The sequence below is a fragment of the Daphnia pulex genome, chromosome 9, assembly GCF_021134715.1.
Source record: "Daphnia pulex isolate KAP4 chromosome 9, ASM2113471v1".
Taxonomy (NCBI): Eukaryota; Metazoa; Arthropoda; class Branchiopoda; order Diplostraca; family Daphniidae; genus Daphnia; species Daphnia pulex.
Window position 1 is genome coordinate 7,361,531 of NC_060025.1, and position 17,427 is coordinate 7,378,957.

At 40.5% G+C, this 17,427-nt stretch overlaps 2 protein-coding genes and 1 long non-coding RNA gene across 21 annotated transcripts in view; 1 reads left to right on the forward strand and 2 right to left on the reverse strand.

The window, feature by feature from the left end:
- The first annotated feature begins 108 nt into the window (after positions 1 to 108).
- Positions 109 to 5,347, forward strand: LOC124202825. Of its 3 annotated transcripts, XR_006878348.1 has the most exons (5): positions 109 to 192; positions 4,400 to 4,665; positions 4,757 to 4,881; positions 5,102 to 5,220; positions 5,295 to 5,347. It is a non-coding gene; the product is annotated as an uncharacterized LOC124202825 (long non-coding RNA). The 3 variants fall into 3 exon arrangements; XR_006878346.1 differs by lacking the exon at positions 109 to 192 and having other exon boundaries at positions 220 to 4,665; XR_006878347.1 differs by lacking the exons at positions 109 to 192; positions 5,102 to 5,220 and having other exon boundaries at positions 220 to 4,665; positions 5,295 to 5,337.
- A 588-nt stretch (positions 5,348 to 5,935) lies between these two features.
- On the reverse strand, positions 5,936 to 9,955 carry LOC124202826 (altered inheritance of mitochondria protein 3-like). Of its 3 annotated transcripts, none has more exons than XM_046599268.1 (8): positions 9,661 to 9,955; positions 9,352 to 9,603; positions 9,134 to 9,284; positions 8,963 to 9,031; positions 8,740 to 8,895; positions 7,380 to 7,497; positions 7,245 to 7,314; positions 5,936 to 7,142 (listed from the first exon to the last, which is right to left on the reverse strand). In XM_046599268.1, exons 6-8 carry the CDS (start codon positions 7,380 to 7,382, stop codon positions 6,481 to 6,483), a joined length of 735 nt encoding a protein of 244 aa, XP_046455224.1. In that variant the 5' UTR covers positions 7,383 to 7,497; positions 8,740 to 8,895; positions 8,963 to 9,031; positions 9,134 to 9,284; positions 9,352 to 9,603; positions 9,661 to 9,955; the 3' UTR covers positions 5,936 to 6,480. The 3 variants fall into 3 exon arrangements, with proteins under 3 accessions (XP_046455224.1, XP_046455225.1, XP_046455226.1); XM_046599269.1 differs by lacking the exon at positions 9,661 to 9,955 and having other exon boundaries at positions 5,936 to 6,410; positions 6,475 to 7,142; positions 9,352 to 9,653; XM_046599270.1 differs by lacking the exon at positions 9,661 to 9,955 and having other exon boundaries at positions 9,134 to 9,325; positions 9,404 to 9,653.
- A 792-nt stretch (positions 9,956 to 10,747) lies between these two features.
- LOC124202827 (calcium-activated potassium channel slowpoke-like) overlaps positions 10,748 to 17,427 on the reverse strand; it is a 37,406-nt gene continuing 30,726 nt past the window's right edge. For 9 of the 15 annotated variants that reach the window (XM_046599278.1, XM_046599287.1, XM_046599277.1 and 6 more), the window contains 12 exons: positions 16,780 to 16,809; positions 16,386 to 16,551; positions 16,046 to 16,105; positions 15,384 to 15,540; positions 15,061 to 15,285; positions 14,806 to 14,989; positions 14,632 to 14,727; positions 14,414 to 14,550; positions 14,215 to 14,327; positions 13,983 to 14,138; positions 13,814 to 13,907; positions 10,748 to 13,753 (listed from right to left, as the gene is read on the reverse strand). In XM_046599278.1, the coding sequence (XP_046455234.1) occupies positions 13,670 to 13,753; positions 13,814 to 13,907; positions 13,983 to 14,138; positions 14,215 to 14,327; positions 14,414 to 14,550; positions 14,632 to 14,727; positions 14,806 to 14,989; positions 15,061 to 15,285; positions 15,384 to 15,540; positions 16,046 to 16,105; positions 16,386 to 16,551; positions 16,780 to 16,809 (1,502 nt within the window). In that variant the 3' untranslated portion in view covers positions 10,748 to 13,669. The remainder of the gene's footprint in view (positions 13,754 to 13,813; positions 13,908 to 13,982; positions 14,139 to 14,214; positions 14,328 to 14,413; positions 14,551 to 14,631; positions 14,728 to 14,805; positions 14,990 to 15,060; positions 15,286 to 15,383; positions 15,541 to 16,045; positions 16,106 to 16,385; positions 16,552 to 16,779; positions 16,810 to 17,427) is intronic. The other 6 variants (XM_046599285.1, XM_046599284.1, XM_046599283.1 and 3 more) reach the window with 1 other exon arrangement.

Consider the following 17,427-nt stretch of genomic DNA (forward strand, 5'->3'; position numbering starts at 1 on the left):
TCTCTGTGGTTTGTGACTTGTTGAGACGAACTATTTGCTATTTTAAAAACAATCCCGATCTGTTATTGTTAAGCGATTTCGCAATGACAGCTGACAGCTAGAAAAGTGTCGTCTGCTTTTGTTGTTGTTTAAGTGAATCGCAGTTCAAGATAGGAAGAAAAACGGATTGGTGACACTCGAATTGAGCTAAAGGTAAGATAAAATTCAATATGAAATAATTAGTCTATTGCTGAAGTATTTTTAAAATGTTTAAGTCAATCGGGAAAGTAATTGTGTGTGATGTGCGAAAACATCTTGGTAAACTTTCCTTCTTGGTAACAATCTTAGTGGAAATTTCCTAATTGCTCTTTGCTTTTAGAGATTTTTTTTTTTTTTACTTTTAAACCATTTAGTAATCTAATTTGTGAAACCAACATAATTTTTTTGTCAGCAAATCATTCCAGTGTGTTTAAACTGTTTATGTGGAAAGTTTATGTGGAAAACAATCACGTTGAGTTAGAAAACATGGTAAACAATTTTCATATTGGTCTTGCAATTTTCTTTTCATGCTGCAGAGTTAATTGTTGTAGTTTCATCATTTTAACTTTGGACGTCTGTATTTTAACGTTCGCGTTTGGATTTTTTACGTTCTTATTTTCTTAGAGGAACAATACCACTGGAATGATTTGCCAACAAGTCAACAACCATATTTCAGTTTCACTTATAGATTTTGATATTTTTATTTATATTCATATCACATTTTAAATTTATAGATAGTTCATTTTTTTCCAACTTTAATAATGATTAAACTTTAATCTCTAAATAAAAGCAAAGTGCACCTAGAAAATTTTATGACCAGGGGACCTGCCGCCACGCACCGGTACCTCTTGGTTATTGTTGGTAAAAAAAACGATCTCTCGCTTCAACTTGCGCCATTATGGAATTATAAGCCCTCAGGTGTGGGGGTAGAGAGAGGGAGAAAAAATAACAAACAAGGCGCTATATAACACACACACACATGCACGCACAAAGAGAAGGAAATAAGACTTGTATGTGTCTCTCTGCGAGCTTTTCTTTTCTCTCTTTTTATTTTTCTATTCGATTGATCGCTAACTGGCAACCGTACGCCTGAACGGATCGAGTAGGATGTCAATTGATTTGCCGCTCGCTCTCTCGTCGGCTAGACCTTTGGTTGAGTGCTCAATCAACCAGCCATCTCCTCTCCTCGCGACTCCCACCTTGCCTTTATTCCCACCTCATCGAAAAAAACGAAACTCGCTCCTTGTTTGTTGCGTCTATACACACACAAACATTTACCTATAGTATAGTAGCAGTATATACATACGTGTCTGTATATAGGAGATTTGCGTGACGAGGAAAATGTCGACAATTATACGATTGGGTAGCGAAGGCAAGTCTGGGAAAAACGAGCGGATCGAAGAAACTTATATATAGCCGAGGCACGACCCCGCAATCTAAACAGGGTGGGGTGGAAATAAGAGAGGGAGAGAGAGAAGAGGAGGATATATATATATACGCCACTATATAGCCTATATAGGAGCTAGAAGAGAAATTGAGAATAGAAAGTGAGGAAAAGGGCTGGGCTGTGTGTGCAAAGGCAATATATATAAAGCCCGGGAGTAATAAGACGACAACCGGGTGGACAACAGCCGATCGCCGTCGCCGATCAATGCGCTCTTTGACGTTTTTGCTGTACGTTTTTCTTCTTTTCTTTTTTATTTTGTAGAGACGGGCCAATCAATCGTCTCTCTCTCTCTCTCTTTTCTTTTCACCCGCGTAATTCCCCATTCGTCGCCGTCGTATTTCTTTCAACAGCGATTTAACTAGTGTGTATATACCATCCGCCAATTCCGCCCCTTTCTTTGGGCTGCTGCTGGCCTTTTTTTTTTCTCTCGGCAAAAGCGCTGATGGACTCCTTCCACTTTCCCTGGGCCAACTGTGATGCATCAATCAACTAAGAGGTCGGAATATCCGAAAGAGCTGCGCATCTCCACGCATGTGGTGTAGTGTGTGCGGGGGGTAGCCCCTTTTTTGCTCCGCCGGATGGGATGGAAAGACTTGTCAATTCCCTCTCTGCGAGCTGTGTGTGTGTGTGTGCAAGCTTGTGTATATTATATTGCTGCGTGGATGTAAATGTATGCTCAGTGTTTATTTTGTGTTCGGTAGCTACACATTTCGCAGAAGAACGACACAACTCGTCGGATGACTCGACGCGATCCGAACAATAATGGATGAGTATAAGACGGTGAATAATGAATGAGTCAGATTACACTCGACAACCCCAGCCAGCGTAGAGAGAGAGGGGAGAGAGAAGGGGGGACCCAAAAAGGAAGAGATGGAGGAAGCGACTGGAAACGTTTTGAGCCTTAATTGACTGATCAAATATTCAGGACGGAGGACGCTGAGCGCTGCTGCTGTGGCTGAGGCTCCCGTCCAGGAGAAAGGGGGGAGAAAGAGAGAAGAGAAGAGCAACGTGACTGTTTGATTTCAGCGCAAACCGTCGAGCAGCAGCAGCAGCATTAAACATTCCCTCTCCATATTTGATGAATCCGACCTTAGATATAGGCTAGCAGCTAGCAGCTCTCAGATGAGGAAATGACGGTCCGCTGCCAAGTGGCGGCCATGTGTCTCGATCTATTACATATCAGATATAGACGCAATTAAGATCTCCGCACAATCCAAGTTGATGCCCTTGTGCGTAGGTGAGCGCGCTATACTCGCCTAGATTTGATTTCACGTCATTTCTTTTATTTTTCGTGAGTTACGAATTTGACGTAATTATAATCCCATCCTTCTTCTTTTTTGGGTGGGTGTAGGAGGCGGGGTGGCGTGGGTGTGTGACCCGCGGGTGCACGACCTCGCTCACGTTCGGTTGCTGGGCCCCCCCTCCCTGGCAGCTGTAACAATTCACTCGTCAGCCTTTGCTTTAGCGTCAGCAAGATGCCGAATCGTTCAATAAGGCACTCACAGTCGGTAATCGGCCGATTCGAATCGCGCTGATCAGCCGATCTTCGGCTCCGATGGTGGCATCCGTCCGTCCAATCATGGCCGTTTCACGCGACGCGAGACTCGGCCCATTGTACACTGGCCAGAATACATTGAGCACAACCGGCAGACTACGGATGGATGGGGGGGGGGGGGAGAGCAGATCGAATGAAAGAAACAAAATGGCACACACGAACAACACATACACACACAAAAAAAAGAGACAGCTCAGGCTTGTGTATACACAGACACAAAAGACGGCGACGATTTCCACTAGACGTCCACAAAATGGATGCAGACAATGTTTTTACACTGGGACGGAGAGAGAATATCTGGAAATGTTTAGAATGATAGTCGACGTATAGATGTAGTCTGTACATGCTGTCGTCATTGATGATTTCGTGGGTGTGTGTGTTATTCCGTCGTCGTATTTCATCCTTTAGTTCTCCGAAAGTGCGCGCTTTAAGGCGGAATACCAGGCCGCTATACTCGGGAAAACTACAGGGCCGTGTTTTTTTTTGTCCCGACGATGGGTTCAATTCACGTAAAAAGTTTTTCAGACGAATGAGAAGAGCACAGCAACCGTGCATTTCAGATATATAGATTCAAGTCATTCAACCCCCCCAATTATGTAAATGTATAGACGTCTCTGTACGGCTCCGCTCTCTCTGTTTCAAGTCTAGAGATGTAGTCTATCTACTCCAGCACCCTGGAGATTCCGTTAGCGAGGCGAAACTTTGGAATTCAACTCGACTTTTTGGCGGAGGAGGGACAAGAACGCGGCTGCTGACTTGCTCACTTTCTAAACATTTCTTAGGAAATATGTCGATCGAAATTAGCCATCGAGTTTTCCAACTTTAGTCCTTGTTTAGTTTACACAGATATTGCAGCTTGGATTCTAATATAGCTGTATTTTTTTTGTACATCACTCACAATTTAGAAATTTAAAAAATTATGATTCTCCAATCATACGTTGGCAGCTCTAGGAATAAATTTGACACACGTCTACCCAAGGGCCAATGCTGATCAAGGAATAAAAACATAGTTAAAAGAATTGCAATATTTTTACGTCATCGTACACTGATCACCAGTGTACTTACTATTCATGATTTAACCTTACTATCCATGATACTTGCACATCTCCCTTTTATTTCTTGTACAGTGCCACCTAGTGATAACAAACTAAATTACTTATGCGCCGGGGGCTGTTTTTGTTGTTTTGCATAAATAGGCAACGCCGCTTCTTAGTTACGTCTGCTTGCTGCCCAAAAGGCCAAAACGTCAATAGGCCTACGTCATTAGTCATTATTTACGTCAAAATTAAATTCTCGTTGATCTTGTTCTTGTTGTGGCGTCACTCGTCAGTGTCCCTTGTTATTTGGTCCAGTTTCTTTGTTTTTACCGGTTATTACAGGCCAAATGCTATTTTAATTTGAAATGCAAGCAAATCTGGGATCTGGACTAATGTCTTCACAGCCTACACACATCTCTCTACATATTACTATTCCTATATGCGAGATTATGTGTCTGTTCTGTTCTCCGATCAGGTTATTATTATGGATTATGGAAATTACCAGTTTTCACATTAGTTCCTGAATATTTTACATAAACCCCTGTTTCAGCTACCAAACATCAGCTCTATGGCCCAAAATTGTGAATGAATGCAAGCACGTGAAGCAGGTAAGCACCATAATATGATTATTTTACTCCTATCAAGCACATTGATGGCAACAAATTGTAAAAAGGTTATGCAATATCTTTTATTTTGCAGGTTCTCTCTTGACTTGAGTAATTGATACTTCTGAGTTCCGAAGCAGTTGATTAATCAAGTAGTGATATACTATTGTTTCAATTCCTAACAAACACTATGCGGCAAACTTCCAAAAGCAAACAGAGGTAAAACTGTGTCTGCTATAATATGACTTGCCTCAAAGTGTAGTGAAAACAGTTTGTTGCTATTTTGTATTTTCAGTAAAGAAAATGGCAAAAACCAAGATTCTATTTTATTGGTTATCACAGATTATATATAAGTTATGTTTACATAGAATTTTGAGAAGACATCATGTTGATAACAGTTTAAATTTTTTTTTTGTTTGTTCCAAAATTTGCATGACAGACTTTATGAAAAGTAATGTTCTTTCAAGAAAGTCAACAAGGTTCCTTGTTTGCTAACTCAATGGCTGCTACCCTTGAATCTCCCTTTTTACTTCCTTAAACGGGCCCTCTTGATTTCAGGTATTGTTTTCTGTCGCTACAATCTTATTGAAAATTATTGTCATCCAATTAAATTTTCATTCTGCTTATTACAGGGTAATCCTTCGCTACTGATCATGGACTCCATTGGTGAAACTGAAAACCGACGAGAGAATGCTGTAATCCAAGACTGATAAATTGTGTAGTTAGATTAAATTACAAGTGCATTTCTGGGCTCCCTTCTTTTCTGTGGCCCCGTTTCCCTAACTAACCACTAACCAACGCCCGCCGGTGGTCACTCACCCGCTGTGAAACCAGGAGGAGGGGAGGGCTCTGGTCGAACGGGGACTTGGAAGGCGCATGATCCGATGAAAACTTTTGGAGGGTCATGAGTCTAACCCGGAAGCCTAGTATGACTACATCTCCCCGGAAAAACTTGCCTCGTACTTCTCTCTTCTTCTCGGTCCAGATACTATCTCTGGGGGCCGTAGACAAAACCTACAACAGCATGCGCGAGTTAAAACAATGCATCCACTACCCAATGAAACAAAAAGCCATGGTTAATTTTTTGTGGAAATCTCCGTCAGTAAAGTTACAAAGACTGACGCAGATTTCCGCAAAACTAAACCATCGCTTTCTGTCTCATTGCCGCAGCGGTGGTGGCGGGTTGCGTTTAAACTCGTGCAGTAGTAAACCGTCTTGAACCGGACGCTCTGTTTATTGAATTTTTTCAACTTTTCAAAAAGAATAAAAATTATTAGTTCAAATAATATATTTATTTTTATTTATTATTGATATTACATCGTTCAAGTTTAACATTGATTTATTTGGTTTGGGTATAAATTTGAGGGTTGGTAGGTGTATGTTTGTGGGGTTTGGAGATTAATTGGTAAGGATATGTTTGTTGGGTTATAAAATAATTGATTTTTTATACAAACTGGAAATATCCCCCACTCCAACATCCTCCACTTTCCTTTCCCAATCCCGAAAACATGTTTATTACTTGTTTGACATATCCCCATATTTCTTTTTTGTTCCTTCTTAACACATGAACGGTAAACTACATTGACACAATGCCAAATTAATAAAATAATAATGCAACTTCGGTAACACGACACAGCACCAAGGAACGGCCAATTGAATTCGATAGAAAGATCTATCACCAGCATAGGCTGCAACAACGTACCACAGCGGACAGCAACTACGCGAACATACACGATAAACCTGTGTCTCTATATAATGATGCATAAAGAGGATAAAGCTCTAAAGTTCAACTGGAAATGTAAAATATTCTACATTTTTCTAGTAAGCTCCTCCGGCCTGAGGAGAAGCCCCGCCGTAGGAAGAGGCAACTGGAGCCTGCTGTTGATAAGATGGAGCCGCTGGAGCCGATTGTTGCTGATAAGATGGGACCGATGGGGCCTGTTGCTGCTGGTAGACTGGAGGAGCAACGGGCACTTGCTGTTGCTGGTAGGATTGAGCCGCTTGGGCCGGCTGTTGGTAGGTCGGGGCTGCCGGAGCAGGTTGTTGGTACGACGGAGCGGCTGGAGTCTGCTGTTGATAAGACGGGGCTGGAGCTGCAGGAGCCTGTGGCCGGTATGATGGTGATGAAGAAGCTTGTTGTGGATATGACTGAGCCGCTGGAGCATGATGTTGCTGTTGGTGAGATGAGGCCGATGGAGCAGATTGTTGGTACGATGGAGCCGCTGGTGCTTGCTGCTGGTACGATGAAGTTGCTGGAGCTTGTTGCTGATAAGAAAGAGCCGAATGGGACTGCTGCTGGTGAGACGGAGCAGGTTGTTGATAGGTTGGAGGAGCAACTAGGGCTTGTTGCTGGTAGGGCGAAGCAGATTGCGAATGTTGCTGGTAAGATGACCCAGCTCCTGAATGAGTTCCAGTATTCCCACCACCATAAATTGAGCCGGAAGATGGTGATGCTTGAGGGGGAGCTGAGTAACCGCCACCTGAAAAACGTGGAAAACGAGGCAAGAATTTTATTTCAAAGCAATAATGAAAAAATATGTTTTAGCTCCATGTTATATGTGTAATGTTATCAAAATACTAACGTTGTGCTTCAGTTCCATGTTGATTTAGCATCAGACCCAACAGCACAATACATTTGAAGGTATTTACAATCTGTAAAACACAGAAATTTAAAAAAATTAGCTTGAATAAAAGTTTAGATAAAAAATTTGCTTTACCATCGTGTTAAAGTGTTTTTACTACTAGTCGGAGAAGAGAATGATTCGCAACTGTGCTTATCATGGTCTCAACAGGTTGCTTTTATACGTCCAGGTCGCTCTTAGAAAATCAGCTTGTCTGTGCGAATTGCAAAAGATTACTTTCTCCTTTCTTTTCTAATGGTTTTATCCTTTACACAGCGCAATATGAGGCGCACAGACGATCGTAAAAACGTCAGACTAGTTTATTCTTTTCCGCTATACACCGTTTCCTTTCTTCTAACTTCTGGTCTTCAACACGCGGAAAAACTGGGAAAACCCGTGCGGTTTCTTTTTTCATCGACAATCTAAGCGTTACATTTATTTCACTCTCCAATGAGTGCATCAGTGTAACAAAACGCCAACTTGCCCTTAAAACCAAAAGTTTTTGTCGAAAAGTCTATTTCGGTGTGTCGGTGGAACGACATCCGAAAAAGTGAAGGAACGGCACGTTCGCAGGAGCTTATGTTGAAGGAGGAAAATGGGATCTAAGTTAAATTCTACCCTTTATGATGCTGTCAGTGCTACCGCTTAAAATCCTATCGAAAGTGAACCACATCCTTAAAACAGATTCAACAACTATTAAAGCAACTGACGATTCCGAAATGCAATGCAGGTGAATTAAGAATATTTTTGAAAACGAATCTGAAAAAAATCAAAAAATCTGAGCAAAGTTATCCCCTTGACAACTTCTCCGTGTTCGCTAAGATTAATTAAAGGGGCTGAAAGAAATGGTTGGAAATGACTTGCCTTTAAATCCCCTTCAAACCTGATCCTAGTAAATGGCGTGAGTTTTTCAAATTATTCATTCAACGATGAAATTCCGGTTCTTAGAACTGTGAATAAGAATCAGGTTATTTAAGATTTTAGATTCAACAAAGGGTCCCTATCGCTGTTGATGGATCCTCTGTTATCCTTTCGGCGGATGGACGAGCGCCGTGACTTTAACGTCGAGTACGAGACCGAATCTTCTCCTGAATTCTGCGTATTAGAGTAAAATGTCGTCTGCGAGGCGTTGACCATGAGACGTCCCGAACACACTCGGAACGACCTGTCAGAATCGCTAAAGGCTTTCTAGTCTGGACATTGTAAACTCAAATTGCAAATAATTCAAAAATTAAATAGACTGCTATTACTGGGTTATCGGGGTCTCACTGACAAATTTTCCAGCTACACAACCACTTTAAATATAGGGTTGCTAAATGACAAATGCTGGACTGAAACGGCATCGAATTAGAAATTCTTAAGACACTGTGTCCGCGATTTTTCGGAGAAGCCAGTGCCAAAAAATAGCGATTCAGGTGAGATTTTAAACATAAGCAATGACACAAAGTTAACTTACAGAACGTTTTGGTAACTACAATCCCAACCCTCTCGCATTGGGAAGAAGAGTGGAGAAAACAACTGGGCGGATGCAAGCAACCAGGATCAAGAGGACGCGAAGATCCGGGTCGGTAGACAAGAGGTTTTGATTGACGGCTTGTATCCACGACTTTCGCTAATCCCAATCCAATAAAATTACATTAAAATAGCAGGCAATTGAGCCGCCGATTATTCTTTCTTACATTTGGCGATCGTTTTAAATTTCTCACCAGCAACTTGTTCGTGGAGTTCCATAAAGCAATTGCTGTTGCCTAAATACAATTGATTAGTAGCCTTTATAAAATGAAATAAGAGGCAGTTGAATTTTATGCAACTTATTCTCGTTTGTTAACTGTATCATATGAGTCACCTACCTCAAGCAGAATAGCTTGTGATAAAGTGGCTTTTCAAGTTCCGTCTTGGCAAAAGCTGTAGCAACAGTTCATTTGGCGGGGGCTCGAGTAGTGACACATATGGGAAGAATTTGGTCACCACAGCCGATTTCTTCCTGGATGACACTTTTTCCTGCAAAGATGAGTTTAGCAATGAATCAGCAGTCTGAAAGTCTAAAAAGAGAAATAAAGAATTTCACCTGTTCTTCGCCATTAATGTTTTGTTTCCTGATGTGGAACTGTAATCCATACCAATTCCCATGAATTCTGAAGATTGGAATTCTTCTTATTTTAGACAAACATTTGAGTTCATGTAGACTGTAGATGTTGATAGCACTGCACTTAATGTTTGATATGTCACTTCATTAAGTACTTGTTCTATGTCATTGAATTCTTTATGAAGTGGAGGTAGCTTCAACGGTCACACTGTACTTGCTGCTGTTGCATTGGAACTAAATGGTGAGATGATTTTGACGTAATAAAAGCACACAAAAAAATTTTCAACTCACTTTTTAAAGCAGGGAGAGATTGAAAATCCTATGCAGGCGAAAAAATCATGCCTCACTTCTTGTGACAGCAATGTGCTCTGGTCAGAAGGGCTGCAGCACATGGTAGGCAATAGAGAAACAAAAGCTAACTTTTTCGTGAACGAACTCTTTTGTCAAATGCTAACTACAATCAAACAACTATGATTGAAATTTTGCAACAATATTCTAATGGCAGACTCAACATTCTGTGCTATGAGTGACGTCAAATCAAAAACAGCAGTTTTGGTCTTTTGGACTTTTGGTGCACTGCAGACGAACATCCGTGAGAACTGGGAGTTTGGGAAGCATTGTTGCCTTTTTACCTGTAGAAAGCAAAGTAGGCCTACCTAAGCAAAAGTATAATAACTGATAGGAAAATGTTATTTGTTTTCTGAATTGTTATAAAAATACCCCCTCCCCAAAAAACAAATGAGGGTAGGGGACCTGTGCTCCTGAAATTTATTTACGTAATAGAATCAGCTTCAGGCGTGCGCTATTTTAATAAGGGGATGAAATCAGCAACATAGCTTTAGTTTCGCAAGCCTTGAATATTTTAACAAGTTTAAGATTTGTTTCAACCATCGTTGAATGGTTAAAATAGTTGCTCAGCAGATATTGGTTGTTCAACTACAAGTAATCGATCCACACCCCACCGTGTGGGCCTAGTACAACGTAATAAAAGGAGACTTGAAATGTTCAAACTGGCAGAGACTTACTCGTTCCTAGTCTAACTAACCTGATTCACCAGCAGCACTTCTAGCGACATCCGAACAGATCTCATCTTCTAGCCATATCCGAGATTATTAATCGCTAATAATGTCTTACTATATATAAAAGGAGACGCGCTGGTCTGGCAGGTGACACCGTGTTGCGGAGTCACACGCTAAACATATTACTTTTTTGAGTCCCGCATCGCCAGGGCTCAACTGGCCAACAACTCAAACAGTTGAGGAAGTGCAAATCCGTGATGTGGGAAAAATTCAAACGCTTGTCATAGTAGTTTGAATTTACATTGATAATTTCATCTGTGTAGATGCCGTGCGCAATAATAATCAAAGTACCTCCGAAATTTTTGGCAATGAACATGTGTATTGATTTTTTTTTCTTCCTCTCCGGTTAAATACGGTAAACAATAAGGCAAGGAGGTGGGTGTAGCTTCAGTGCTTTGAAAAAAAACCGTTCTCGGTTGTATGTAAAATGTCGAATGAAGAACGGAGAAAAGGGAGGTGGAGTTATAGAGAATGAAACAACGAATCAATTCAAAAAGACGGAGAAAAAATGAAAAAAGAGACAGAGATAGAAATTGAAAGAGAAATTCGAGACTAAAATTAAAAAAAGATAGAATTTTTTTTTAGTTTTTTTTTTTTGTAAGATTTTTTGGGGCTTTTTTAAAAAGAAACACTGACCTGGTGACGTGTGAAGAAAAATCAAATCAAAAGACAGTCAAATGAAAAAACAATGGAGAAGGGAGAGAGTGAGAGATGCAACTTTTTTTGTTTGGTTTTTTGCATTGGATGACATAACGATGAACCATCTCAATAACGAAAACAAGTCGTCCTACATTTCGCCAGTAGCCATACATATATATCTCCTTTATACACAATAAGTATGTATGGGAGTTTATTCCCCCCCGAACATTCCCTCCCCAAAGATATATATATACATCGGCGCCCTTTAGTCGTTCCGATTCGGATTTCGCCCAACCCAGAATGGTGTGATCTCTATACGGCAGCAGTTTTCTTCAAAGAGATAAAAAGTTATGACAGAGAAAGATATAAGAAGGATATAGAGGCGCAAGGGAGGGATAGAATAGAAATAGAAAAAAAAACAGGCCAGGTGATTTTTACAAAAAAGATCCCGGCACACAGAAAAAACCCAACCGAAATTTTGTTTTTTCTTTGCTATAAGAAAAAAAAAAGGAAATTTTGGAAGATTATTGACAGTGACGACTTATTATCTGCCTGTGATTCACCATACATAATATAGTATCATTTTCATTTGTCTTTTTTGAGGGTTTGTTAAGGTTTGTTTTCCTTCCCACAGCCAATTAGGGTTTCAAAAGACTTCAAACAGATTTTTCACGGGGGGCCTATAGAGAATGTGATATTAGTAATCCTATTGAAATAATGATGAGAGAGGGAAGAGAGATAGAGAGAACAGACAGGTATAGAGACAGATAATAGTGAGAAAGAAAAATAAATAGAGTAATAAGAAAGAGATAGATTTCTTTGGTTTTTTAAGTGAAAATGGCCAAGACAAGGAACGCCCTATTTTAAATAGCTCGAAATCAAAATTCGAAAAAGGAAAATCAAAATGTGTGAAATTTTCGGAACCTTTTTTTTTTTGCTTCGGCTCTCACGAAAATCAAACGGAGAAAAATGAAATAGCAAAAGAGTATACAGAGGCTACAGCAGTGTTTCGTAATTTGGTTAGTGTTTTTCTTTTTCACGAGGGGGGCAGCTATTTATGTTTAATGTCGGCGCACGAGTAGACTACTTTTAATCGAGCGGTGCCTCATCTCTCTGAACATGAAATGCTTTTCGTGTGTGAACAAGGTCGATAATTAAAGATAGAAAAGAGAGAAAATACAACCAAGTACAAGGTTTTTCCTTTTTTGTCGGATAAAGAACCCTAATTTTGTCAGGAGGGGCCCAGAAAAATCAACCTGCCCGCCTATTATATTATTATTATTATTATACACGGAGGGGAGAAAAGAGAAATCAATTTGCGGCGGATCAAAGTGTCCGCCCAGTCAATCAGTTCAATCAGAGCAACAACAAACAACACACGGGGGGAAAAAAAGAACAATTTTTGTTTTTGTTTTGCTGTCCCCCTCATCAATAATTATCAAGAGCTGGCTCTTCAACAGTCGACCCTTCATTCACACACAAACAGACAAACCAAAGTATTTGCATATTAGTAGAACCAGCAAGAAGCTGTCAAACAGTCGTAACAATTGAATGACTCCTTCAGACGGCTATTAGGTTATTTGTTTTTGTTTTCATGTCGTTAAATCGTATAGCCTCTTTTTTTGTTTTAGCTCGGTATAACAAATGCCAACGAATCAAAGAATTCGAATTCTTTCGCCTGTAGAGCACCTCGCGATGGTTTGAATAAACATGGGGACAATGCCATGAATTTCGAAATGAAATTTAAATCTAAAAAACAAATTGTTTCTTCTTTGGTGTAGAACAAAAATGGTTGCAGTTTGACTGTGTTAAGTTTAAATTTTTAAAAAAGAAACCAAATAGTGGCAATCTTGCAAACAGGATTTTTTTTTTTTACTTTAGAGGGAGGGATTTTTAGGAGCAACTTATTTGACCAGGAATGGGTGTGGTTCTTTTTTGTTTGCGGTAACATCTGGGTACGTAGTCTGCGCTTGGCCAGTTATTTTTTTCATTTTTGGTTAAATTTTGTTTTGTTTTTTCTTACAAGGTATCACAGTTCAACAATCGTTGGATATATGGAGGTCGCCATAGAGTCAATTTCAATCCCTAATAACGAACCCAACCCCCGTTTCATTTCTCTCTCTCTCTCTCATTTCGCTTTGGGGCTTTGATTGAGTCTTTAGGAAACGGGTCCTTTTCTTCTTTTTTCTTCTTTGCATATCAAAAGAGGAGTGTGTCGTGTCGTGACAACAACAAGATGGTGGTGGGCTAAGCTCAGAAATTCACCGGGAGTCACTGGTTGTTGGGCGGGGGAGGCTTTTCCATCATCGAGAAGCGATAAGGGGAGTCAAGGAAGTTGGATGATATTCAAAGAGAAAATTTTTGAAAAGAGGCCAATCGAAGCGCAGCACGCTGTCCGCGAGAATCTTTTTTTTTTGTTTTGCTCCGTTGTGTGTTGTTTAGTTTTTTTGAAAAATGTGTTGCTTATTATTTTTTAAACTGTTTCTTTTCTGATAATTTGCAATTAATTATTATTATTGAATTTTTGACTATTTTCAAATGTAAGAATAAGGACCATCGGTGAGGGCGCTACAGAGCAAGAGTCAGGAGTTTCCCTCGCGGCCATGTTGTTCTCCTCGGTTGGGCTGATATTCGAGGCCGGGATCGAACTGCATCAGGACGAAGACCTGAAACCAAATAATTCGAATCCAATTCTCTTCATTTACTTATTTAAGAATAAAATAAACCTGATCTGTGGGTAGTAAAGTGAAATCATCAGGAGGATTGGTAACGACGTAGCGCTTGGATGAAGCATCGACCGATGAACTCGTATCTCTAAACCTGATGGATCCAACCAATGTCGAATCAAATTAAAATATTATTAGACGAATTCATTAAATTGTTTGTTTTTTATACCTGTACAATCCTATACACAACATGCCGTAGTTTCGAAGTGCGGCAACGAAAAGGTCGCCGTACTTGCCACCCTCGCCGTATTGGGCCAAAGGTCCGTCGTAGAGTGAGATCTGGCCCACCCGACAGCGGTCCCGTTCACCAAGTGTTTCCGGCGTGCTGCATTTTACAATAAAATTGCATCATAAAATTACTATCGATGATCATTTGTCAAATGATGGGACAGCAGACTCACCTGTATCCACCTCGCAGGCCGGCTCCTTCGGCTAGAATGAGCTCAAGTTCGGGAGTGGCCCCGCCGGTGATGAGCGACCGAATGAGCGTGAGAGCATTTTGATTGAAGTAGGTCTAAAGTAACCCAAAAAATTACAAATATGTCAAATAATCAAATGAAAAGGGAAAATTCAAGTGTCAAAATTAAAAAAAAAAATTACCGTCGACATGAGAGAGTCGAGCACGCTGACAGCGAACGCAGTTCCGCAAGCGAATGGCTGAGTGAGGTAGAGCTCCGTATCCGGATCGTCGTCGTCATCTTGGTCCAAAAACTGCACGTTGCTATCATTCACCAATTCTAATTGAACAACCCCAAAAAACACATATTTTTGGAATTATTTCTATCCATTTTTAAAAATCAATTCAATCTGTACTATACCCGTGATCATGGGAACGTTCGCGCCGTAGACAGATCCTCTCCGCTGGAGAACGATGGGACTGCCAATGGGCGTCAGCGCTTCCCGGCCGCTATTACCTGCGGGCAAACAAATCAAATGAGTCCCGCGTGAAAAAAATATAAAATAAATAAAATGAAATGATGATGTGGTCATACTGTGCGATAGAACGCCGATGGTGTCGTCGAATGTCATGGCTTTGATGTTGAGCGATGCCAAGATGGCCTCCTTGTCGGCCAGGGTGGGATCATCGTTGCTGGGCACTTTGGCCGACAGGATGACGCACATGTCGCACAAGTTGACGTTGACGGCCCGCAAGTCGGCTCGACTCAGCGGTGATCCCTGCAATTTGAGAGAATTTGAAAAATTTGAAAAGATTTTGAAAAAAAGCCCGCCATTTTCAAAAGACGTACATTGAGCACTGAAATTTTGGGCAGGTTTTGAAGCATTTTCCATTCGCGTCGGATGTAGTCGACGGAGCCGACGATGACCACATGCTTCAGCTCGTGGTAATGGAAGTTGGAGGCCCGCAGAGGCATGACCAGATTGCGCAATCCGATCAACGGCGAGTCCGGGTCGGCAAAGAGGCAGACGACGACGTGACCGTTCAGCACCGTCATGGCCGCTTGATTGCGATCCTGAATAAAAAATTCCAAAGAATAAGAATACAAGTTTGACCATAGCAGCCATTGTTGTGAATTCAAAAAACAAAACAAAAAACAGTTAAGACACATACCAGTATGCAATCTTCCAGGGAGCGAGCTGGCGACCAGTGAAACATTCCCGTCGAATCGTATTTCATTTCCGTCTTTTCAAAATCGAAATCGCGGGCTTGGTCGTCGGCGATGCCCGTGTTGTGTGACCCGTTGCCGGCGGATCCTCGACTGGTCGGCCTGCGACGGTTAAAACCAAATGATTAAATTATATCAAAAGTTTTGAAATCAAAAGAAGAAAAAAAAAAAAGAAAATGTGTATACACAAAAAGGAGAAACCTAACAGAACCGAACGTAATAAAAAAAAGCTGAACGAAAGCGAACGACAGGCAGGAAATAAGACACACAAAAAAGTTGCCTCATCTCTACTCGGAAGTCAACTTCCTTCCGTCTGTTTAGAGACTTTGAGAAAATGGATCGACCGAAACCGAAAACGAGCCGAAATTAAATTGAAAAATGTGAAAAAATAAAAATGTTTCGTCGATCTAATAAAATGTGGTGCTGAATAGCGGCGACGAATTAAAAATAAGTATAAAGTGAAAAGTACAAATTCCGAACGAAACGTAAACCAACGGAGAATAGAGAGAACACGGATATCAAATAAATAGACGACATTCATTCCGAATGAAAGAGCAAAAGAGACGAAGTCAATAGCGAGTAGATGATTTGGGAAATGGACGCGTACATGAGTTTTTTCACTTCATATGATAGGTGATAACCAGCATAGGAACTGTCCTCCTTGGACCTGTAAAAAGTCATACAAGAATTTGTGTTTGTTTGTTGTGTTGTGCAATTGCATGTTTTGTTGTTACAAAATCACCCATTGGAAGTGCCAAATGTGATCTTAAACTATATTATCTCGTTTTAATTAGCGCAATCAACGATTTGAAAATACGGGAGTAAAATACAATTCGCATAAGGTTAATTGATATTTTAATTAAGCGGCTGTATATAGTGATAAACCCGTGGGCGTTATAATTGATTAAGAGTTTTTAGGGTGCAAATAAATTGAACTCGTTTCGTACCTTATGTTGAAATCGGGCGACGGGGAATGGCCGCCGTCGATGGCGGCGCGGGCGGACGACGAGTTGCCCGTCAGCTTGTTCATGGCCCTGTTGGTGCTGCTGTGGGTCTTGTTGACGGCCGATAACAGCGGCGTAGTGGCTGCGTTGTGTTGATTGTGCAGCGGAGCTGGGCCGGCCAATCAGAACAATACAAAGAAATAAAAATAAAAGTCGGTTAAGCCGGGCTGCTCACGCTCAAATGAACCGCACGTAATTGATCAGCAAAGTGAGAAGAGAAAATAAAAAAAAGAAACTTATACGCGGAATGTTTCGTTTCCGGTGAAGCTTATCACTGGCCAAACAAAACAACACGCGTCATTAATAACTGGCCGAGTGTTTTAAGGGGGGTACTTACATCGTGGATCGTCATCCCGCAACAATTCACCTGCAATGTGGGAAAGAGGGGGGAGAAAAAAAGAAGAAAAAAAAACACAAAAAATATCAAAGAGTTACAAACGAGAGCTCCCATTCAGACAATATCCCCATCCCAAAAGTAAATCAAAAATGGAATGAAATCTAAAATTGAAAATCTCATCACGAGCCGGACTGAATAGAATGGAAATGAAAAACGCTACAGAGTATAATAATGATAATAATAATAATGATGATGATGGAAAAGATTTCAAATTTCTATTGAGGCGTTATAATAATGATGACAAAATGCAGCTCTAATAGAGTCATAACAAATCATAACGTTGGTTTTTTCTATAGTCAGTATTTTGCAGCAATGTTAATTTAAAAAAAAGAAAATGATCCAAAAGATAAAAACACAAATTCCAAAAAGGTAATCAGATCGAAACAACCGAAAAGTCTGTCAGCTTTGACGACGTCAGACAAGAATTAAAAACGCACACGGCTAATGTCAATGATAGTAGTAGTAAGTAGTAAGTAGTAGAATGGAGAAATAAGAGAACAGTTTCTAGATAGATCGTCTTCTAGTTTTTCTTTCTTTCTTTTTGTTGAATCAAAAGAGAAAAATCAACTGAGAAAAAACGAGTTTTGT